This window comes from Rhincodon typus, chromosome 23, assembly GCF_021869965.1.
Source record: "Rhincodon typus isolate 14 chromosome 23, sRhiTyp1.1, whole genome shotgun sequence".
Lineage (NCBI taxonomy): Eukaryota > Metazoa > Chordata > Chondrichthyes > Orectolobiformes > Rhincodontidae > Rhincodon > Rhincodon typus.
Window position 1 is genome coordinate 15,069,083 of NC_063354.1, and position 24,952 is coordinate 15,094,034.

Here is a 24,952-nt window from a genome sequence, read left to right on the forward strand (position 1 = left end):
GCAGTTCTGAGGAAGGGTCACCGGACCCGAAATGTTAACTCTGTTTTCTCCTTCACAGATGCTGCCAGACCTGCTGAGCTTTTCCAGCAATTTTGTTTTTGTTGGAAGACTGATGTGAGTGAGACAGTTGAACATGTTACAAGAGAGCAGATAACGTGTTTCAGATAAATCTTTTTGCAAAATATATAAATAACAAAGGTATCATATGTTCCATATTCCACAGTGAAAGTAATATTCTTCAAAACGTCATCATGCCTGTTTTCTTCTTAATACAGTGTCCCTTTGATGCTTTGACATACCATAATGATAAGCTTCTTTCAATGGGTGATCCTAAATGAACTATAATAATTCAATGTGGAATTAATAGAATTTGCAGTGGGAAACAGCGGAATCCCGAGTTTACCTGACTCCTTGGTTTATACTGATGAATGTTTAGCCGTGATACTTTCACTGAGGTAACAAGAATTGAATGACCATAAGCTGCAGACTGAAACAAAACCGCACACTAGAAAAATAGTAAGAATTCAAAAGTTGGGAAACCCACAAACGAGGAACAAGTGTCAAACAATCAACGATGCTGGACAGTCAAGTGTTAACAATAACCCCAGACTGGAAGCTGCCTACATATTTCACTAAGTCAATATCATTTCTCAGTGAGAGCCAAGTTAATTGCAGCAACCTTGAAATTAAAATTTTGCATGATGATTCGTCAAATAGATTTGAAATGAAAATGCAACTTCTTTTTTCTAAATGGAGAAAATGATTGTTCCCAAACTAATTTTCTTCAGCAGAATAAATCTTGAGGTTAGCTCAGGCCAACATCGAGCGACATCATCAAGACAAACCCTGCGATGGAGGTCCAGGATGCCAATTTGCCATTTCCACTGAAAATGAAAACAACGCTGTCAGTTTTTCTTACAATGCTTCAACTGTCATTATATACATTGATCTCTGGAACGATTCATTGAATGACAATAACATACAGTACTTGCCTTCACCTGTTCAGCGACAGACATGTATAAAAGGTATCTGGCATTTACATGTGCTTTCTTTATTCTTTCACAGGATGTGCACAGCTATTGCATGACCAACATTTGTTGTCTATCTCTAACTGCCCTTAGACTGAATGGCTTGCTTCCTATTTCAGAGAACAGTTAAGAGTCATCCACACTGCTGTGGGTCTGGAGTTACATGTAGATCAGATGCAACAATTTATACAACAATTAATATACAAATCGTCATGGTCACCATTACAGAGACCAGCTGTTTAGTCCAGATTTATTAATTGATTTTAAATTACCACTAGCCTTGATGGGATTTCAAACCATGTCATGGGAGCATCAGTATTGGCCTCTATATTACTAATCTTGAGACATTACTATGACACCACCATTGCCCTTAGTTGCTTTATGTGGGAGCTTATTAAAAGCAGGAAGGGAAGTAGAGAGGTGAAAAGAATTAGGAAGTGCAGGCTGTAAAATAAAATCAAGTTGGAATTGGAACATTTACCAACTAGAAAGGAATTCAGGGACAACTGCAATAACAACTTATATTTGTACAGATCATCTGCTGTACAGAAACATAAAAAGCATTTCATTATGAAACAAGATCTGGCTTCAAACCAGATAAGATTTTAGATCAGCTGATCAAAAGCACGATTAACGTGTGCTGGAGTTGCCCATTGGTGAAGAGAATTGTCATTTGAGGCAGCAGTTTCTACAGTCAGAATCATGGCCTTTGTACGCATGGCAACCAGATAAGATAATGAAATGCCTCATAGAAATCTTACTGGGAAAGAGCAAACTTGTTATTTAGTAAAGCGTAGAAGGGAAGGTCCAATCCCACCATAGAATCATAGAATCCCTACTGTGCGGAAACAGGCCCTTCAGCCCAACAAGTCTACACTGACCATCAAAGCACCCCACCCAGAACCATTCCCCTACAACCCACCTAATCTACACATCCCTGAACACTACGGGCAATTTAGCATGGCCAATCACCTAGCCTGCACATCTTTGGTCTGTGGGAGGAAACTGGAGCACCCAGAGGAAACCCACGCAGACACGGGGAGAATGTGCAAACTCTACACAGACAGTCACCCGAGGGTGGAATCGAACCCGGGTCCCTGGCACTGCGAGGCAGCAGTGCTAACCACTGAGCGACTTTTTAAGTAATTGCCATTACATGCTACACATGTAGGTACACTGAAATTATAAGGGCAACTAGCACCCTTTAAACAAATGGCTATGGATAGTAGAGATAAGCCTCCATCCCATCAGTGGGGGGAATTGAAGGAAAAATGGTACAAACAATAAGGACCGAATGACATATAATGAAGGGTATAAATGAATAACCTCATGAAAGGTCATCGGAAAACAGAGTGCACTGTACGGAGGCAATTGCAAAACATTACTTAGTCATTATGACCTTGGGAAAATAAACGATCACAGCTTCACGAGGCACCAACAGCACCCACTCAGTATGATACAGGTGGCAAATGTCTGGGGAGGGGCACAACGGTCAGAGTGGGGGTGGCAAGCACTGCATGTCAATGTTGCATGTAATCATTGTAACACAGAATGTATAAATATACTGTACTTTATAGGGAGAGTGGGAACGTCTTGGAGTCTATCTCCAGTGGCTTCTTCCATGCTGCTTGGTAAGGAACTCTTGAATAAAGATGGATTGGTGCTGCTGAACACAGGACTCAGACTCTTCTTTAAAATTCCTCTCCAACAAAGTGTTAGGTTTTAAAGAGTGCTATAACTGAGGTAATTGCGGTAGAGAGGTGCAGGCAGGGTATTCCAGATCGTGGGGACCAGGCAACTAAGAGTATGAGCCCCTCTGGTGAACCAATTTAAACTGGGGATGCAAAACAGGCCAAAATTTAAGAAGTGCAAATACCTCGGTGGGTTGTGAGAATGGTGGAGATTAGAGATAGGGGTGAGGCCATGAAGGGATTTCCAAAGAAGGATTAGAATTTGAAAATCATGATGTTGCTTAATGGGAGCCAATGTAGGTCAGTGTGCACAGAGATGATAGAACAGGGCTTGCTGTGAGTCAAGACACTGGCAACAGAGTTCTGGATGACCTCAAGTACAGTATACAGAGGAATACACAGGCGGCCTATACCTGGAGAAACATAAATGTAGATTAGGAAGTGGGACAGGAAGAAAGAAAATGCATAGTCTGCGCACAAATTTCTACTCGTCTGTTTTCACATATCCATATTTTGTTTATATTTGAATAGAATAATCATGGGATTTGTCAGCTAAAATAAAGGGGAGATGTGGGGCAGGGAACTTCACTGAAATCTTTGGATTTGATGGTGGCATTAGATTTTCACCACAAATTGTAATGTGTTAGTTCAAGTTCAGGTATCTGCAGTTGTAATGTCTACCTCAAGCCTATACATCTTCATTTATGCCCTTATTTTAAATGGTCGCTGACTATTATTTTTTGTATTACTGTTGCAGGTGTAGAATTTGGTTCATTTATTGCATATAATGAAGAATTGATGCATTACAATCTCTAAGTGCACAAGGACAGACATACAATTGGAACATTTCGCACATTTCTGGCTGTAGCAAATGTTTATCCCATCATGGTTACTTAAAAAAAACACTTGCTCTGCTCCTTTATTAATTCAGTAACCACTTGAAGTTTGGTTCCTTAATTTTACCATTGCACTATGTTAAAATACAGAAGAATTCTGCTGAATACAGAGAGATTAGGACTGAAGAAACTGACATCTCAGACTCAGCCAAGCAGAAAACTGGAATATTTGTACTGCCAAAAACTGGAGCTCACCGTGATTAATTGTGATTAACACATCTGGCTGCATTGAAAACTTGAGTAACAATGCATGACTGCCTGCTTTCCAACCAGGAACTGAAGACAGGCTAATTGAAGGGAGGAAGAAAGAAAATTCTACAGGTTGAGTTGCTCAATCTATGAACCAACTAACCTCAATTGTCCAACACATGCCAAACAAATCCATGATTACTATTCATTGCTTTCGGCTACTATTAAAGCATGGCCTGTCTTTCATTTGTTTCTTTTCAGCTTTCTTGCATAACATCGCCTGCCCAGTTGGAATGTCCGTGACTGTCAGTGAAGACACACCCCAAAGAGGGCTTGACACTGCATTTGCATGTGTATGTTGGGGAGTGGGCATCCCCATTTCAAAGTGTGGTAATAAGCCAATCACGTTGTTGATTAAAAACAGCTTGGCATGCTCCTACATTCAATTCTCTTAATACTGCAGTGCAGGATCAAGCATCAGAGAAAGGAGGGAATGCATGAACACTTTATCCCAACTTGTAAATCCCGAAGATGAATGGAAATCAATCAGCAGCCTTTTCAAGGAAATTTGCTTAGAATAATATGCCCTTATTAACTGGCACAAAATCAGCATTGCGTATCTCCATGTCTCCTAACGGAGCAGAGACTCTATAATTATAGCCCAAGTGTAAGTACCTGAACACAGTTGTGGAGTTATGGTACCAAGGGAGGCAGAGAACACTCAGTGCTGGGGGTGGGTGGGTGGTGGTGGAGGCAGGGGTTTTAAAAGTTCATTTGAGGAGAGGGGCCTGATTTTTAAAGTTCCTTTAGAGGATGGAGGATAGTTGTGAAAGGGAAAGGTAAAAGTCACCACAGTCCCAGAGGACCAAAGGACTGCTTTCTTATTGGAGAGAGAGAGAGAGACAACTGGTGCCCAGTTTAAACTGAGGGTCACCACGCCTCAGACAACAGGTGAGTTTGTTAAGGTGGGAACTTCATGGTAAACCTCAGCCAGTGCAGAAAGCTACACACTAAATCCACCAAGTCCTCAACTTAATGAAGCTGCCAGGTTCCACGCTGTTTGGGACAGCCAGAAAACTGGAATTGAAAGCCTGGATGTCAATGAGGCCCCTTATTATCATGTTTAAATCTGCAACCCACTTTCTGGGATCGGGTTGGTTTATCTCCCAACTTCTGGGGTCGATCAAAATTGGAAATGTGAGAGATGGATACGAGTGTTAGGAAACAGATTTTGGAGACATTAACACCAACACCAACCCATTAAAACCTTCCACTCCCAAGCTATCAGTTCTGAGGAAGGGTCACCTGTCTTAACTCTGTTTTTTCCTTCACAGATGCTGCCAGACCTCCTGATTTCTGATGAAGGGTCTAGGCCCGAAACGTCAGCTTTCCTGCCCCTATGATGCTGCTTGGCCTGCTGTGTACATCCAGATTTTCCAGCATCTGCAGTTCCTACTATCTCTGAGCTTTTTCAGCAACTTTGTTTTTGTTCCAGTACTCTATAATGTCTCGTAAACTGTTCAAGAGAGTTCTTAATCTGTAATTGAGGCTAAGAATAGATTGCCCACATTTGCACCTGGCCAAGAAATTCCCAAAGGAGGGAAGATAACAAAATAAAACGTACATCATTGAACAATTGAGACCCAAGAGATAACTGCAGAGAACTCTGAGTAAGGTAAGGACAGAAATAATTTTACATTTTGTATCCACTAATCAAGAATGAAAACTTAAAAGGAGCCAGAGACTGTTGGCATTAAACAAAGATGTCCTGCTGGTGACAAAACAGTTAAAATATAAGTAGAGCTCCCAAAGATCACAAGACTTAAAACTTACAAATTTAGTTCCATTCAGCGCAATCTACTTAAGGCCCCCACACACTGCAACGAATAAAACTTGGAAATCAAAGCAGGAGATCACCCGCCCCCTTGCCAGCCTATGGCCCATGCCATTGCTCCACTGCTTGGCTTGCCATGGCTTTAAAATAATTCAAACGTTAATACGGTGTATATTACAGAAATCAACAAGAAATTGGCAGTGAGTTAGAGACAATAATTTAATCTTGGACTTCTGCTGTTGTTTATAAAACAATTGGGCTTTGCTTATGACATGACACAGCAGCAGAACAGCTTTATTACATTTCTGTCTGATGGACTGCCAAATGTGCATTTGTTTGCATTCATCAGATGAAAGGGCTCTGCCTGAAACCAGTTTCTACTTTTTTTTTCCCTGTCCTGATGAGCCCTCAAGAGTCAAACCTGAGATATGGAGACATTACTGCCTGTCTATTGTGCCTGTTGGTGCCCTTTTGTAAGACCTTTTGAATTAGTTTCAGTCCCCTGGTCTTTTCCCATCATCCTGCCATTATTTTTTCCTTTGAGTTATTATCTGATTCCCTTCTGAAAGATATTATTGAATCTGTTTCCATCACTCTTTCAGAAAGTACACTTCAGATCAAAATAACGTGAAGAAGTGATGGTGTAGTGATAATACCACTGGACTAGTAATCCAGGAGCCTGGGCCAATGTTCTGGGGACATGGAAGATGGTGGAATTTAAATTCAATGAATAAATCTGGAATTTAAAGCTCATCTGACAGTGACGAAGTAACCATGGGTCAATTGTTGTAAATGCCGATTGGTTTACTCATGGCCTTTAGGGAATGAAATCTGTTGTCTCTACCTTGTCTGGCCTACACATGATTCCACAGCAGATGTGGTTAAATGGCCTCTGAAATAGCTTCACAAGCCACTTAGTCTCCCAAACCATTACAGAATTAAAATAAACAGGTCACCGAACATTGACCAAACTCTGTACCGGAAATAACAATGGCAAACCCAGCTCTGTCAACTCTGTATAGACCTCCGAAATAATATTTGGGAACTTGTGCTAAAATTGGGAGGGCTTTCACACAGATTAGTCAAGCAATGGCTTGGGACATAGTTATTTGGATGCAATCATACTTTGGAAACAATTTCAAAAACATCACCATCACCACCCACTACAGGGGACAGGTATACAGTTGCAAGGGAGATTTCTCCGGAGTACTCCACTTTGACTCTGGATCCCACAAAGTCAGACATGGGCAGGAAAGCCCTCCTGGTCATTAAGACTTAAGGTCCCCACCCTCTTTGGCTGATGAATTAGTACACCTCCATATTAAATTCCAGTTAGAGGAAGGACTGCGGGTGGTACAGGCACAGAATATTCTCTGTGTGGGGGATTTCAATGTTCATTACTAAGAATGACTGAGTAATGACTGAGTTGGGAGAATTCTAAAGGACACAGCTGCTGGACTGGGTCTGTGGTGGTGGTGAGGGATCTAACAAGAGGGTCCCAAGTCAGTCTGGTGTGTTGCTCACAGCGCAGCTTACAGGTGGTGGTGTTCTTATTTATTCAGGTGGGACAGGCCACAGGTACAGGAGTTGCTGTTTAAGGAACCACGGCGAGGTGCTGAAATGCATCTAGTATATGGTAAATAAAAACCAAAAGAACTGCGGATGCTGTAAATCAGGAACAAAAACAAAGTTGCTGGAAAAGCTCAGCAGGTCTGGCAGCATCTGTGAAGGAAAAAACAGAATTAACGTTTCGGGTCCAGTGACCCTTCCTCAGAACTGATGGTGGCTGGGAAAATGTCAGTTTATATGCAGAAAATAGGGAGGTGGGTGGGGTAGGGAGTAAACGATAGGATAGAGCCCAAAGAGAGAGAAAGACAGTTGGACAGACAAAGGAGTTGCTAACGATCAGGCTGGGAGGGTGAATAGTTGTTAATGGGGACTGTTAGTGACTAACAACAGGGGGTGTGTAGTGGCAGGGTATGTGGGTAACAAGGCCTGGTGTGTGGGGTGGGGGGCTGGGACATGGGAGAGTTTAGGTCCTAAAATTATTGAATTCAATATTGAGTCCAGAGGTCTGTCGGGTCCCCAAGCGGAAAATGAGTTGTTGTTCCTCCAGCTTGCATTGGGCTTCGCTGGAACACTGCAACAAGCCAGACACAGAGATGTTGGCCAGGGAGCAGGGTGGTGCGTCAAAGTGGCAGGAAACAGGTAGTTCAGGGTCTTTTTTGCGAGCAGAGCGTAGATGTTCTGCTAAGCGGTCGCCAAGTCTACGCTTCGTTTCCCCAATGTAGAGGAGACCATATTGTGAACACATTGCTGCCAGACCTGCTGAGCGTTTCCAGCAACTTTGTTTTTGTATACGGTACATGCCAGTTTGCATTCATGTTGGCGGGAGTGAATGTTGAAGATGGACGGGGTACCAATTAAGTGGGTTGCTTTGTCCTGATTGGTGTAGGGCCTCTTGAATGTTGTCGGGGCTGCACTCATTGAGGCAAGTGGAGAATATTCCATCATGTTCCTTGAAGTTACCAACCCTCCAGACCACTGGAAACAATTTCTCCTTTTTATTATGTTAAAAGCCTTTGCAATTTTAAACACCTTTATTAAATGTCTCGTTAACCTTTTCAATTTTGAGGAAAACAATTGCAGCTTCTCTTCTAACCCCACGATTTTGAAGTCCCCCATTATTGATACAATTTTAGTACGTCTCCTCTACATGATCTTAAAGCCATGTATCCTGTATTCAAGACCTGTTATATATTTTCTGTCATAATTTCTTATCTATAGTTTTCATTCCCTTTTTACTTTCTTATACAAAGGCCTTATGATGAAATGCTTTCTATTTTGGTTAGCTGGCAAAAGCAAAACTCATCACCACTTTGTTCTCAATTGAAGTTACATAGGATTGTTGTTTCATTCAGGACTCACCTTAGTTGAGCTTCAGGAATAATGTCATCGATTACAACATAAACCATGGCACCAGCAGCAAAAGCCAAGGCATAGGGGAGGAGAGGCTCGGCAAGAACTACAGCAAAGGCTCCAAATATTCCTGCCACTGGCTCAACCATACCACTTAACTGACCGTACCTTCATGTTGGAGAAAAATAATCATTATTTTCACCAAAATAAAACATCCGACAAAACTGAATGAACAACTAAAATATGAGGCAGGTGTACAACTGGTGTTAACTGTGTGAACATTGCGAGTTCATTCTATTTGGATGGTCAGCATTCATTGGGGGTCTGACTTGTGGCTGTCACAGGTGGTAAAATCCCTAACTCTGGGTCAGAAGGTCTGTGTTCAAATCCCCATCGGACCAGGCAGTGTAACATAACATGTCCAAACAGTTTGATTAACAATAACCACGTAGACCAGATTGGAAGTTATTTGCAGATGCATGATCTGCTGTGTATTTCCGTAAATAAACCATTTTCATGTGTGAAGACTAGGCTTCAATCTACTATCCTTCACTGCCTGGCTGTCTCAGTTCTATGAACTGGTGTGGATTTAATGTAATACTAGGCAAAATCCAAAAATTCCAGTTTGGATTTTGGCATTTGAGAGATGGAATGCCTTCTATTAAAATTACAGGGATGCCAATGTGCTGTAAGTTTTAGTGTTATCAAATAACTTAATATCTTTAGAGATGATTGAGGGCAGTTGGAAAGGTGGATCCACAGATCATAGAATTATAGAACCATAAAATAGGACAGCGGAGAAGGAAGTAATAGTATTAGAATTTATCTTCCGCTTCTAATTGAGTGGCATTTTATTGCTTTTTGTGTCTACTTTGGCATCTTTTGTGAAGTGTTTTGGAGGACAAATGGCAATGGGGAGTTGAGCCTTGCAGAATGGGGACTCCATGGAAAAAGGGTGGAGTTCTGATCTCAATACTCATTTAATAAGCAACATCAGGAAAATACTTTCAGGCAACAAGTGGGTACAATCAAAAACGCACTGCTTGAGAGGGTAATTCAATTGTGGTTTTTAGAATGAACTGGAAAAGCACCTGAAGGGTAGAAGAATTGCAGGATTATAGAACAAAGGCAGGAGGAGGACAACCTAAATTACAGTTTTTCTTCCCCCCCTTTAAATATGCCTTGAGTACCAAATGCTTTTGAAACTTGCACATTTGTTAGCTGTTTAATGCCCTTACCAACACTATCAATAAAAGTGGCTTTCTATGTGTGAATACCCAAGATAGGAGGTCTTCAGGCAAAGAAGAAACTTCAAAAAGACATTAAATTACTGGGGACTGAGAAATGGAGGGAGCAGGGAAAAAGGAGGGAATTAAGCAAGGATGAAGTGATGAGTTTTGAAGGGGGTTTTGAAGTAAAATAAAGAAGACACAGAGCTGAGAGACACAGGAAAAATGTTCCAAAATGCTGGGCTGAATCAAAGGAAGGAGACAAAGCTGAAAGTTGACAGAAAAGGTGGAAGGGAGAGAGAGGTGATCCCCAAGAGTCAAAATGAGCAGAGTGCAGGTACATAGTGCTGGCTACGAATGGAAGAAATGAGGTTATCGGGGGATTTGTCATTAAGAATAAAGGTTTCAACTGATTGATGCAGAGGCAGATGGGAGATGAGTGAAGCTCAGATAGCTCAAGGGTATTTGGGAACAGGACTGAGTGTGGATCAGGCACAAGCACTGAAATCTGCCAGTAACAAACAGAAGGCAGAAACCAGGATATGTTTTACTGGATAGAACATTTCTGAAAAAAAAATGGATTAAGTTGTTCCCCCTGAGGGGACTGAAGGGGAAATTCTACCCACATCCCCACCAACTAAATCTTGCCCCCAACCACAGCATTGGGATTAAACCAGAGAAAAGTCACTCCAGGTACAAAGATGAACATAAGTTATTTGCCCAGACCAGACCTGTCACGCCTTGGAGTATCACAACACTGTGAGAAGCGGTGCCTGATAGGAACTATCAGGAAGTGTAGGATTATAGATAACACTAAGTATCTGCCGAGAAACCTGCTTTTTGTTGCTTTACAAACCACTCAGTGTGATGACATGTAGGTATTTGATCAAAGCAGGTTGCACTGAAAAGAAAATGTTTTATCTCACAAATAAAGACAGATTTGGTTGGGAAGGAGACAAAAAGTTAACTGCCAATAAGATAAGACAAAGAACAGCCAATCAGGAGGTTTGTGACTCTGTAGAATACTACAGTTAGTTTTTCTTATTTGTTGTGAAGTCTCCCAATGCGGTGTATATAATGTTGCTATTGACATTTTTCATACATTCACATGGATTCTTTCACAATGCTTCGTTTGAGAGTTGTAACCACTTCAGGGAACTTGGACTGCACAGTGAGCCTTGAAAAATGGTTTGTCTTTTCAAAGTCAATTTAGAGAATACGCGATCCAATGTAGCAAGTATGTGCAGCTGATGGGAAGCTTTGCACGCTGGCAATACACCTGAAGCTAAGCCTTGCTGCCTTTGGTTGCTTGGCATGCTCGACTGTAGGACTTGATGGCACCTAATTGATGGCACCCAATTGTTAAATCAGTCTTTGTAATCAGCCTCCTTGAAGATACTGCCTATTACAATCAAAGCCTATTCTGGCATACGTATTTCAGCTGCTTTGAAACTGCTCAATCCAAAAAAGTGCAGTTGCCTCAGCTGGACCTATTTGATTTCTAAAATCCCTAAAGTCTATCCTTTTCAGTCTGTCCACATAATTTCTCTTTATCGCTCTGGTTACTCAATGTCAGACAAGGAGCCTGGTAATTTAGTTACAGTGGAAAGGTCGAGTTACCTTGCGGCAAGTTCAAGCTGGGCGTTGTCACTGTACCTGTGAAAACTAATTTATGTTTTCAGATAATGTAGAAAATGGGATTCAATCTGGAGAAGTCTAACGTTATGTATTTTGCGAGGGCAAACGTAACATAAAGACCGTAAGATGTAGGAGCAGAATCAGGCCATTAGGCCCATTGACATGCCCGCTGTTCAATCATGGCTGATATGTTTCTCAACCCAAACTCCTGCCTTCTCCCTGTAAGCCTTGATCACCTTACCAATCAAGAACTATCTTTCTCTTTCTTAAATACAATGACTTGACCTCCACAGCCTTCTGAGGCAATGAGTTCCACAGAATCACCAGCCTCTGCCTGAAGAAATTCCTCCTCATCTCAGTTCTAAAGGGTCATTCCTTCACTCTGAGGCTGTGCTCGTGAGTCCTAGTTTCTCCTACTAGTGGAAACATCTCCATGTCGACTCTATCCAGGCCCCTAAGTATTCTGTAATTTTCAATCAGATCCTCCTCAACCTCTAAACTCCATCGAGTACAGACTCAGAGACCTCAACTGCTCCTTATATGACAAGGCTTCCATCCTTGCAAATTTCCTGTTGTCACCCTCCAAGGTCAGCACATCCTCCCTCAGCTATGGGGCCCAAAACTGACCACAATATTCCAAATGTGGTCTGACCTGAGCCTTATATAGCTTCAGCAGTACATTCCTGCTCTTGTATTCGAGCCCTGTTGAAATGAATGTTAACTTTGAATTTACCTTCCTAAGTGCCAACTGATTTGCATGTTAATCTTAACTACAACTCCTATCTCTTTGTGCTTCAGATTTCCAAAACCTTTTTCCAATTTGAAAAGAGTCTATGACTCTATCCTTCTTCCCAAAGTGCATAACCCTAACTTTCCCTAATTTTATTCAATCTGCTACTTCTTTGCCCACTCTCCTAACCTGTCCAAGTCCTTCTGAAGCCTCCCCACCTCCTCAACACTACTTGTCCCTTCACCTATCTTTGTGTCATCTGCAAACTTAGAAACAATGCCCTCATTTCCTTCATCCACATCGTAAATGTATAACCTGAATAGTTGTGGTCCCAACACTGAACCCTGTGGAACTCCACTAGTCAGTGGCTGCCATCCTGAAAAAGATCCATTATCTCTACTCTCAGCCTTCTGCCTGTCAGCCAATCCTCTATCCATACCAGTATCTATCCCCTGACTCCGTTTGGCTCTTGTCTTATTTAGCAGCCTCCTGTGCTGTACGTTATCAAGGGAATTCACAATAAACAGGAGAGTATTGAGAGGGGTAGAGGAAGTGAGAGACCTTGAAGTGCATGTCCACAGGTTGGTGAAAATGTCAGGGAGATAAGGTGGTAAAGAATGCATATGTGTTCCTTCATCAGGAGAGAGATTAAATACAAAAGCAGGGATGCAATGCTGGGACTATATGTGGCAACAGTTAGGCCACAGCTAGAGTTTTGTATATAGTTTTGGTCACCACATTCCAGGAAGGACATAATTGCTCAAAGAAAAGTTTCGAGGAGATTTACAAGAATGTTGCTAAAACTTGAAAAATGCAGGTATGAGGAAAGATTGGATAGGTTAGCAGTGTTTTACTTAGAACAGAGGAGGCTGAGCGGTGACTTAATTGAGGTGTACAGAATAACGATGGGCTTAAATACAGTGGAAAGGGACGGCCTGTTTCTTCTAGCAGACAGGTCAATTACCAGGGGTGACAGATTTAAGATGACTGTTCAAGGACGTTGGAAAAGAACCTTTTCACCTAGAGGCGTGCTGAGTGTCTGGAATTCGCTGCTCAGTTTGGTGGCTGAAGTGAAAACTCTCAACTCATTTAAAAGGCAGCAGAATCTGCAACTGAACGACTGTACCCGACAGAGCTATGGACTATGTGTAGGAAGTAGCACTGGAATGTGTGAAACAAGAACAGAAACTGCTGGAGAATCTTAGCAGGTCTAGCAGTATCTGTGGAGAGAAAGCAGAGTTAACATTTCAGGTCCAGTGACCGTCCATCAGAACTAGAGTTAGAACTAGTATTTACAAAGGGTGGCTATTTAATTCAGCTGCTACAGACAGGATAGACTGGATTTTCTCTGTGATGTAATTTTACTGTGGTTCTGTGTCACCCAGGAGCAGTGTGTAGATGAGAATTAGGAAATGTCAAGGATAGATTCTCGGGGGACACCAGAGGTTAGGGTGACAGAGCAGGAAGGGAGACTCTGGGCTAAATGTTGGGCAATGGGATTAGAATAGTTAGGCAGCTGTTGTTGACCGGCACAGACATGATGGAAGGATGTGTCTTTTTCTGTGCAGGTCCCTATGACTCTAAGATATTGAAAGCGATTCTCTAGCTGCAATTCGTTCAAAAGAATGAAACCAAGGTGTCTTATCCCACTCAGGTGAATGATGGTAGAGAGTCGACTGCTCCCTTAAATGTGTCAGATAAGTATGCTGACATCAGTAAGTACACATTGAAACTGAATGATATTAAGACTTTTACTTAAATTTCACCTTCAGATTTTCAAATGGAGTTAGTCTGATTTGCTATACTTGAAGAAGTCCATCAGCTCCAGCAATTTAGCTTTCACTCACCAGAACGCTTTCCATGTGGAAACTCCTGCGCCTCGCAATGGCAAACTGACAGCAAGACCTTCTGGGAAGTTCTGCAGTCCAATTCCAATAGCTAAGTTCCTATTGACAAGGAATAAAAATGGGTTAAATGCATGTTGAGATGATGCTGACATAATACAAGGTAAAATTTGCATATCTTGCAGTGACGAATGGAATTCAAAAGGAAACTGTAATCTTTACGCAGCTGCTTCCCCTTTGTCAGTCTTTAATGATGAACGGTCATGAGATGTGATCTGTGCTTTCTCTTTGTGCTTTCATTGTTTATGTTAGGAAGCACTCATAACCCAGAAATTAGAGAATAACTCTAGGAATAAACACTGTGGTCTGGGGAATGTGACCTACTTTGCTTGAAAAATGCATTTTCAATTAGCAACTTTTACCTGCATCTAAAATGAGCAGTCAGCCTTTAAGACTTACCATTTAATCCTTGTGAGACAGCCGTCTTACAAAATGTCACTGACGCTATCTAGGAAAATAAGGACTTAAATATTTTTGTGGCAACTTATGGTATGGTTGACATTTCCTAACTGGAATTCCCAATGACAATAGCAATTGTTCTGACTTACTGCAAAACTCATCATAATCAACTTCTGTGGAAATGTTCTCAACTAGTTCATTCTTGCGTGAGATGTTCAACTGCCTACAGCCGGTATTTAAGGCAGGATTAACGATACAGATTTCACAATGCTATGCCATTGTTATGATAGTGATCAAAATAAGCTATCAATTTTTGACTTTATTATTTGTCTTTTTGAATATCTGGGACCTTTCATGGACTAAAATTGTTTAAAGAAAGGAAAAACACTTATTTAAGATGGCTGCAGTGATCACCTAACCCAGTTGAGCCAAACTCATGAAACCATCGATGAAGGACACTCAGGCTAAACTGAAATTAATGTGTCATCAAAATGACTGAAACCAGTTACTCAGATCTGTATCTCCTTGATTTACCTTTTTCTGGAAGTTTCAGATATTGGGATGAAAGACTTGTCTGCAAATTATACGTCTTTATGAAAGAAACTATGAAGCCAAAGATGAGAATACACAAAGGAACTATTTTTCAGGTAACATCTTTTGAGCCAAGAGAGAAAAATGGACCCATAACAGCAAACTGGAAAGTTTGCACTCTCTCCCAGTTTCTTTCAATCTTTCTTGAAGGATAAAGCAAATTGGAGAAACATCTATTCAGTAAGGACACAAACATACTCATTAATTTTGCTACTGCTGAGGCGACAAGTTATTCATTAAACATGGTGGTCTTAAGCTAAACCTAACACCTCGAGGACTATAAAGATTTTTTTTAAACTGCACATTCTTGATGTTACTTTTTGTATCAGACAATCGCCCCTTTTTAAAATTTATACCAGTTTGTATGTGTTTGATATCATGTTTTATTATTTGTGGTGGTTGAAAAAGTAATAAAATTCCTCTCTTTATCAGTCACAAAAACTTTGTAATCAGTTCTTTCATTTGAGCTAGCATGACATTTTAAGTAAAGATTGAGTACAGTATGATATGGCTGCACATAATAAGAATATGTAGCAAAGAATCACTGTTTAGGCCTTCAGAAGTCATCTCCACACCTGTTGTTATACCACACGCACAGAATTACTTCAACCAGGGTAATGAATATGCACGTTTGGAACTGTGGCATTTCAATTAATCCAATACCTATCTTCAACACTATATATCACTTCTGCCAATCAGCAAATGTATTTTTCCATAGTGTAGTTCGTGTGAGCATAATTTTAAATACTCTTTCAGTCCCATGTCCCCGTGTGTTGATCTGAGCAACATTGCTTGAGAATATCCTTTAACTAGAAATTGCAAGTCCTTCGTAACCATGATAATATAAAGCTCAACATTAATCAGATATAGCTATGCAGAAAATCAAAGTAAAACGGTAAAATCATTAACACTCTCAATCTGAATTTCCAGGTACACTGAAAGATGCACATGGAATTAATGTAGTGGGAGCTTACATTCATTACAGTGCAGACTTGCTGAACAATTTTAAAAGATGCTCAGGATCAATTGTACTCCAAACATGGAAACTGGTCCTATTGAATGCTTTTTGTTGCTGTGTTATTCTGTTATTTTCTCAAACTTTTGAGAACTCAATCCTCCTTCAATAGTCTTTCTATTGTTTAATAGACACTGAAGGTCACAGCATATCCTGTGTTATCTTTCTAAATAGTACATTGCAAAGAAGGCAAGCATCCAAGAGAAGCAGGAAATTCTTTGACAGCTGTACTATTCTGGAATAAACCACTGCACCAGTAGTAATCTTCCAAGAATCTTTAGATGCTGGAATGATCCCAGAGGATTGGAAAATTGCCAGTGTAACACTTTTCCTTTTCTTTATTCGTTAACGGAATGAGGGCGTCACTGGCTAAAGGCTCAGAGGGCAGTTCAGAGTCAAACACATTGCTGTGGGTCTGGAGTCACGTGTAGGCCAGACCAGGTAAGGATGACAGTTTCCTTCCTTAAAGGACTTTAGTGAACCAGATGGGTTGTTCCGACAATTGACAATGGATGCTTGGTCATCATTAGATTCATAATTCTAGATTTTTAAAAATTAAATTCAAATTCCACCATATGCCTTGGTGGGATTTGAACCTGGGTCCCCAGAATGTTATCTGGGTCTCTGGATTAACAGTCCAGCAAGAACACCATTAGGCCATCACCTCCCCTCTTGTTCAAAAAGGGAAGGAAACACAAAAAAAAATGACTACAGGACAATTAATTTAACATTCGTCATTAAAAAATGTTAGAGTCAATGATAAAGAATATAGTAACAGAGCATATAGTAATGCACAAAATAATCAGGCAGAGTCAGCATGGTGTCATGAAGGGGAAATCACATCTGACTAATTTATTAGTGTCGTTTGAGGAAGTTAAAAGCAGGATAGACAAAGGGGAACCAGTAGATGTAATATATTTTGATTTCCAAAAAAGCCTTTGATAAGGAATCACATGTTTGGCTACTTAATAAGGTAAGAACCCATGGTGTGAGGGATAGGACATTTGTATGGCTAGAGGATCAACTAATAGAAGATAGAGAGTTGGGATTAATGAGCATTTTCAGAATGAACTTGTACTAGTGGAGTGCCATAGAGATCAGTTCTGGGCCCACAATAATTTAAGACAAGTGTTAATGACTTTGATGAGGGAAATGAATGTGTTATTGCCAGGTTTGCAGATGATACTAAAATGGTTGAGAAGGCAAGTAGCCAGCATGATACAAACAGTCTACAGAGAGATTTAGACAGGTTAAGCAAGTGGACAAAAACTTGGCAGATGAAACATAACATGGGAAGTATGAGGTTATGCGCTTTGGCAGAAAGAGAGGAAGAGCTGAATATTATTTTAAAGGGCAAAGACTGCAAACAGCTGCAGGAAAGAGGGATTTGGGCATCCTCATACATAAATTACAAAGAGGTAATATCCAAGTTCAGAGGGTAATTGGGAAGGCAAATAGACTTTTGGCATTTACTTCAAATGGAATGAAGTGTAAAAATAGTATAAAGCTATAAAAGGCACTGTTTGGATTCCACCTAGAATAGCGTGAACAGTTGTGGTCCCCTTTTCAATGGAAACACAGTCCAGAGAAGTTAAACAGGTTGATTCTGGGTACGGAGGGATTTTCTGCTCAGGAGACGTTTAGCAGCATCTAGGACCAGGGGGTGTAATCTCAGTGTATGGAGTCACCTGCTTAAGACAGAGATGAGGAGAGAGTAGTGAATCTGTGGAATTCTTTGGCGCAGTGGACTGTAGAGGTTGGGTCATTAAGTATATTCAAGACAGAGACAACAAGGTGCAGAGCTGGATGAACACAGCAGGCCAAGCAGCATCATAGGAGCAGAAAGGCTGACATTTCGGGCCTAGACCCTTCATCAGAAAAGGGAGTCAGACTTTTAATCAGTAAAGAAAACTAGGGTTACAGGGGTAAGGCAGGAAAGTGGAGTTAAGGATGATCAGATCATACATGATCTCATTGAATGGCAGAACAGGCTCAACAGGCTGAATGGCCTACTTCTGCTCCTATATCTTATGGTTAAAATGAGGAATTAAAGCAAAAATTAAGCTTTTCAAAATCAAATTGATTATGAGTGCAAAAAGCACAACAACAATAGCTGCTAAAGGTTTGAATACATGATGGTCAGTTTATGGGTACATATTTGTTACTTTTCAGCATCTCTGATCTCCTTTGTTTAATGACATAAGTCTCATGGGTAAAACTGAGTTTTACCAAATGCATGGTCCCACCTTGTAGAAGCCATAGGCTTAACACAAAAGGCACCGCACTGAGTATAACATACAAATAAATTACATTGGAAATGCAAAACCTGATAACAAAACAAAATCAACCTTTGATGAGCAGGAAATCAGATAGTTATAATCAAGTGCTGTACCACGGGTTGGAATGAGTCAGGATTTTAGGTTTGCACAAGCCATCCTCCCAATCTCAGCAAAGGTTTGTGAAAAGGTTTGTCTTTGTGTTGCCATCATTGAAGAAACATCTAGAATATGTAGTAAGGCAGGAGTCATGCGGTGTGAATATCCTGGAAGACTGAGTTAAAATAGGACCTTGAGCCTGCTTCACTCTGAGGTAACAATGGAGGCCATCTTCACACTGTATGACAGGCAGAATCCAGGACTCAGATGTACACTTACCCAAAAAGTGCAAAGGGTGATAACCAAGGGCAGAATAAATGGGAGCATCTTTATACATTGACAATACAGCAGCAATATTCATCATTGTTTCATGATTCAGTCTTACATAAAGGCCTGTTTGACAAAAGTTCATTTTGAACTATGCCAAATAAAATTATCCATCAACCCAGTAAAGTATGCGGTGTCTCAGACAAATAATGGTAAATTGCAACTGAGTGGAAAATTCCATGACCCTGTTCCAACGGTGCGCACCACCACACCCCCCTCCCTCCCCAGCCCCAACATGTGTCAATACTGAGTAACATCAACAGTGAGAGATTATATGTGGGCCTTTTGTCACTCGTTTATTTTTCCCTTTCTCTTCAGTAGCATTCCTTAAAAAATGCATCTGAGGCAGAAAGCATCAATTCAAATTATTTCTTCCCTAGCCATCAATTTTTTCAGAGTTGGGAATTCTCACCTTGCAGGACAGTTGGACAGTCCCCATTAGTGTCCTTCACAGTCGGGGGATAACAAAGGTTTGTCAGGTTAGGGAACACCAAAAAAAAACCTGAATCTTTGCTTCTAATGACTATCTGGTGAACTTTGCGAGAAAGTAGAGAGATACAGATGGGACATGCATGGGATGTTGATCTCAGTTAATCCCATATGCAGTTGACCAGTCTCCTGATAGTTATGGCCCAAGCTCACAAGCAATGTTCACCTGCAGGATCCTGACAGAGATGTGCTGGTGATCTCTTCCCTCTCAATTTTGGTCTATGCATCCCCTTCCACCCCAAATGTACATATATGCAACCCTGTACACCATATGTGCAGAGACCACAGGCTGGTTCCCAACAAATGAGACCATCCTTTGCATGTTACGTTAAAGAGAAGTTGTGCCTGCACTACAAAAGCCCCCACAGTATTACTTCAAAAAAGAGAAGGGGATTTTTCCCAATGTCCTATATTTATATATTTATTGGAAGGCCAACAACTACAAAGAGATTATCTGGTTAACATCAAATCTCTGTTTAGGGGCCCTAATGCATGAAATTGGCTGCTGAGTTTTCTACATTACAACTATTCCTATACATCATAGCCTCAAAGTACTTCAGAAGCTGTAAAGACCCAGGTTTGCGATCCACCTGTTCCAGAGGTGTGTAATACTATCTCCGTACAGGGTGATTGGAAAATAGGATTTTTTGTTAAGTGCAGATGAATATCCTGCAATCAGGAAAAACAAACAGGTCCTTTCTTTCTATTGCAAAACAGTAATGGAGTGACAGTGAGGTGGGCAGTGGTGAGGGGAGATGGTGTGGTTGGGTCAGGAATTATCAGGTCTTTTATTCTCAGTTCAAAATAAAAATCTAATTGCCATGTAAGCAACAACTTCAAAATTGCTGACTGGAAGTAAATTGATGAGGACAGCTATTGTTTTTTCTTGAAACAAATCACATTTAGCTCTGACAACTCAAGGGCACTCTAAGCAACTCTTTGTAGTGAGCTCTTGAGGGCAATAAGTTGCACATATGGCATGAGCTGCAGATGATCTCAAATAATGAAAAGCTGCTTTGCTTTGCGTTCTTTGGCTTGCTTTGCCTGCTGGCTCTGCTTCAAGATCCTGCCCTAGAATGAAACAGATAAATTGGAGCTAGTCACGGAAAGGCTGCTGCAGCCTGCATGCATTCTTCTTATTGTGCAAGCTGAGCCAACACCTACTGGCACTTTGGATATCATTCTTGTGCTGCCAGGTTTTTGGACACCAGAATGCTGTACTGTAGTAAAAGTAATATGTTTCCATGAACCTTTGTCCAGTTTCCCAGTGAACTCCATGTCTCACATTTCGAAGCACCCGTACATTTCTCCAGAACACACATGTGCATAGGTTTCAATAGTTCAGGCACTAAAATAATGATACAACATCCTTCTTCAACACACTGAGCTCAAGCTTTGTCTGTTAGCTGAATCAAAGAGGTGACCTACAGCATTTCAAGCAAATTATTCTAATGACCGGCTCTTCTGGGATATACTTAGAAATTCTGATTTGGGAGCTTCCAACACACTGTCAGGGAGGTTTTTCTTTGAAAGGGCTGTGGTACATTGAGCAGTACAAGTTTTTTTTGTCTGCTTTTTTCAACACAGCCTGTGTGGTCCCACATTAAAAGGGAAGCTGTCTTTTTCAACTTTTTGTGCTTTAAATTTTACAGTTAGCACAGTTGTCAGTATCAGTTTTGAACTTACTTTCTGGAAACTTACTTTATGCTTTAATGTATGGCCCATTCATTACTGCTCTTTTTTTGTTTTGCATTGAACAAGTTTATTAGCAGCTCCTCTCATTAGAAATATTGTTTTTCAATCTCTTCAGACATGTTGTGACACAGCTCCAGCAGAGGTAGGACCTGAACCCTAACTCCCAGGCCAGAGGTTGGGACATTACCACTGTGCCATAAGAGCCCTGACTCTTCTTATATTTTAAACCAGCATTTATTTAAACATATGTATATTTAATTAACAAAATAAACAAAACTTTAACATCCTCAATGAAATTAGACAGAGTTCCCTTGCCCTCCTCATCCATGGTAGCTGGCAGAATTTAAATTCAATTTATATAAATCTATTAATTGAGATGTTACTTGTCTCAGTAATGGTGACTATGAAACTGTCAGTATTTGTAAAAATGCACCTCATTCATTAATATGTCCTTACCTGGTCTGCCCTATGTATGACTCCAGACCCACTGCAATGCCCTGTGGAATAGTCTATCAGGTCACAAAGGCAAATCGAGATGGACAATAAATGCTGACTTTACTAGCAATGTTCCCTCATGTGAAAAAATAAAGAAAACAAAAGGACTGAAAGCCTGTTGAATCATAAGGCAATAACACATTTAGACATTGGTAGCATCATGGTTGGTTAAATTTTATTTTGCTTCTTAAATTACGAGTTTAAATTGGTTGTATACTGCAAAATTTTACTCATAAGTATTTACTGGTTCATCAATCAAAATCACTAGATTCTAATAAATTCCCAAACGCACTGACTCAATCTCAGTCAGTAGTTCATGAGCTGCTTAGTCTTCTCAGATGATACAGTAAATTAATGCAAAGTCAGCTATTAGTTGCATAAATAACATTTGTTTGTTGTACACTTACTGTATTGCAGTTGATTTGAAATAACTACAAAGGAGGTAATGAAATCAAGAAACACAATTTTTCTCTAAACTTTCAGGCAGCGTTGTCTTGTCAACAAGGTATCAATTTAGTTCAGTTAACATTTTATGGAAGCGTTAAAGGCAGAGAGGGGCAAACATTCCTAAATTGAGTCCAGTGCAAATAGAAAGGATACACTGTTAGACCTGGTTCTTGGAATTGACTTGGGCCAGTTAAATCAAGTGTTAGCAAGGGAGATAATACTTAATTGTGGAAGAGCTGACTTCAATGGGCCAGAGGTGAACAGAGGTGAGCCACATAGTCTACAACAAGGGGTTGATGGGAAAAACTGTATCTGAAGAATGGATGACCTTCAAAGAGGAGGCGATTCGGGTGCAGACAAGGTATGTTCTCTCATAACAGAAAGAGAAGACAAACAAATCCAGGGCTCCCTTGGTGACATAGGGGAGAGAAATTAAAACATTGAGAACCAAGAGGAATCCAGAAGAATCAGAGGGGTCGGGGGGGGGGGGGGGCGGGGTGGCAATAAAGCATATTAGAGAAGCAAACAGGGATTGTAAGAAAAGACTGGCAGCCAATATAAAGGCGAATCCCAAAGTCTCCAAATGGCACATGGATAGTAAAAGTGAGGTAAAAAAAGGAGTAAAATGAGAAAGGGGATTTTTGCATGGAAACATTACACATGCTGAGGCGTTTAGTAATACAGGAGGTCCTCAAATCCCTGGAAGGTTATTACCAGTGCTGCCTTCACAAAATCCTCCAAATGCACTGGCAGTATAGGTGTACCAACTTGAGCGTCCTCTCCCAGACCAATATCCCCAGTGTCAAGACACTGGTCATGCACGGCCAGCTGTGACGGGCAGCCACGTTGTCCACATGCCAACACAAGACTCTCTAAACAAGTGCTCTACTCCAAGCTCTGCGGTGGTAAGCCATTACTGGCGGGCAGATGAAACACAACAAGGACAACCTGAAAGCCTCCCTAAACAAATGCAACATCCCCATTGACACAGGGGATTTGCTTGCCATGAAACACACAATCTGGAGAAGAAGCATCCGCAAGACACTATTTTGAGTGTTATTGAGTGGAGCACTGGACATTAAGCAGTGGAAAGAGTGGGCAGATTCCACAGTGTCTCACCCATCTGCTTAAACAAACTCTACATGCCCTATCTACGACAGAGTCTGCAGCTCCAGGATTGGACTATTCAGCCACCCTGAACACACCCACCCACAGAGAAAACAAGTCATCCTCAACTTGAGGGACTGTCAAAGAAGATGATACAACAGACTTATGAGAAATGTTGTAGCCCATGGAATAAAAGGCATAATAGCAACATGGATATCAAATTGGCCGAGCAATAGAAAACAGAGAGTAGTGGTCAATCGATATTTTCTCAGGCTGGAGGTAGGTTTGGAGTGGAAGTCTTCAGGGAGCAGTGTTGGGAACCTTGCTTTTCCTGATACATATCAATGATCTAGATTTTGGTTTGTGCAGAACTATTTCAAAGTTTGCCGATTATATGAAACTTGGAAGTATTGTTCCCGTTCAGACATTTTGTCACCATGCTGGGTGACATCATCAGTGGAGCCTCCGATGAAGCGATGTTATTCTACTCCGTTTGGAATTTATACTGTCCGGTCCGTTATGGTGAGTAGTGTCATTTCTGGTTTTGATCTGTATGGGTTTGTATAAGGGGTCCAATTCTATACGTTTGTTGATTGCATTACGGGTAGAGAACCATGCCTCTAGGAATTCCCATGTGTGTCTATGTTTGGCTTGGGCTACGAGGATTACCTTGCCCCAGTTTCAACATAGCGGCGCAAGCCAAACATAGACACGCACGGGAATTCCTAGAGGCATGGTTCTTACTTGTAATGCAATCAACAAACATATAGAATTGGACCCCATATACAAACTCATACAGATCAAAACCAGAAATGACACTACTCAACATAACGGACCGGACAGTATAAATTCCAAACAGATTAGAATAACATCCCTTCATCGGATGCTCCACTGATGATGTCACCTAGCATGGTGACAAAATGTCTGAATGAGAACAAGCCAGCTTGGCAAGCAAGTCAACAACCTCACCCACAACCCGAGCTATAGATCTTTACCAAAACTTTAAACTTGGAAATATTGTAAAGTGTCAAGTGTAAGGAAGATAATGTAGATCACCAAAAGGACAGACAAGAGGAGTGGGCAGTTAGGTAGCAGTTGAAATTCAATGTGGACAAATGTGAGATGATGCATTTTGGTAGGAAGAACATGTACAGAAATATAAAACAGGGGCTACAATACTGAGGGAAGTGTAGAAGCAGAGAGGCCTGTATATATCTGTGCACAGATCACTGAAGGTGGCAGGACAAATGGAGGAAGCAGTTAATAAGCAGACAGGATCCTGTTGACAGGAGCATAGTGTAGAAAACAAGGAGCTTACAATGAACTTATACCAGACACCTGTTAGATCTCAGCTGGAGTACTGTGTACAGATCTGGGTGTCATACTATAGGAAGTATGTGAACACATTGGATAGAGTGCAGAAGAGATTTTATAAATGGCTCCAGGGGTAAGACACTTCAGTTAAAAGGGTAGAATGGAGAGGCCAGGAGTTCTCCTTGGAGAGAAAAAAAGCTACAAGGAGATCTTACAGTCAATAATATGTATGATACCACAGAGGTGGTGAGGTTGGTGCATAAAATACTGAAAATAATCCATTTCTGAATGAAGAGCAAACAATGAAATGTCATCTGGAACAGATAACAGTAGATACAGATCATTTTGAAGTTGTCAAATGAAATCAGAGGAGGAATATATGAATCATTGTGACACAAATGTGAAAGATCTTTATTGGTGGGGCTATCCATCAACTGACACCTCCAGAGCGACTGGATGGTGCAATGAGTGATTATCACCTCTGGAATTCTAAATCAATTTCAGCCAGACTAATGTGGTAAAAGTCTCTCTTTGCCAACTACGAAAGTCTTGTTCAACATGTGTTTAGGCATTCTCAAACTTGCTGAGAGTCCAGAGTGTAAAACTTCTAACGATTAGGTTAAAATAAAGCAGTAACCCT

General features: G+C 40.9%; 1 protein-coding gene across 1 annotated transcript in view; it reads right to left on the bottom strand.

Annotated features, from left to right (window-relative positions):
* Positions 1-106: 106 nt before the first annotated feature.
* LOC125485901 (zinc transporter ZIP11) overlaps positions 107-24,952 on the bottom strand; it is a 364,685-nt gene continuing 339,839 nt past the window's right edge. Inside the window, exons 4-6 of the mRNA XM_048611102.1 lie at positions 14,002-14,100; positions 8,567-8,725; positions 107-884 (exon numbers count right to left, since the gene is read on the bottom strand). Coding sequence (XP_048467059.1) covers positions 806-884; positions 8,567-8,725; positions 14,002-14,100 — 337 coding nt within the window. The 3' untranslated portion in view covers positions 107-805. The remainder of the gene's footprint in view (positions 885-8,566; positions 8,726-14,001; positions 14,101-24,952) is intronic.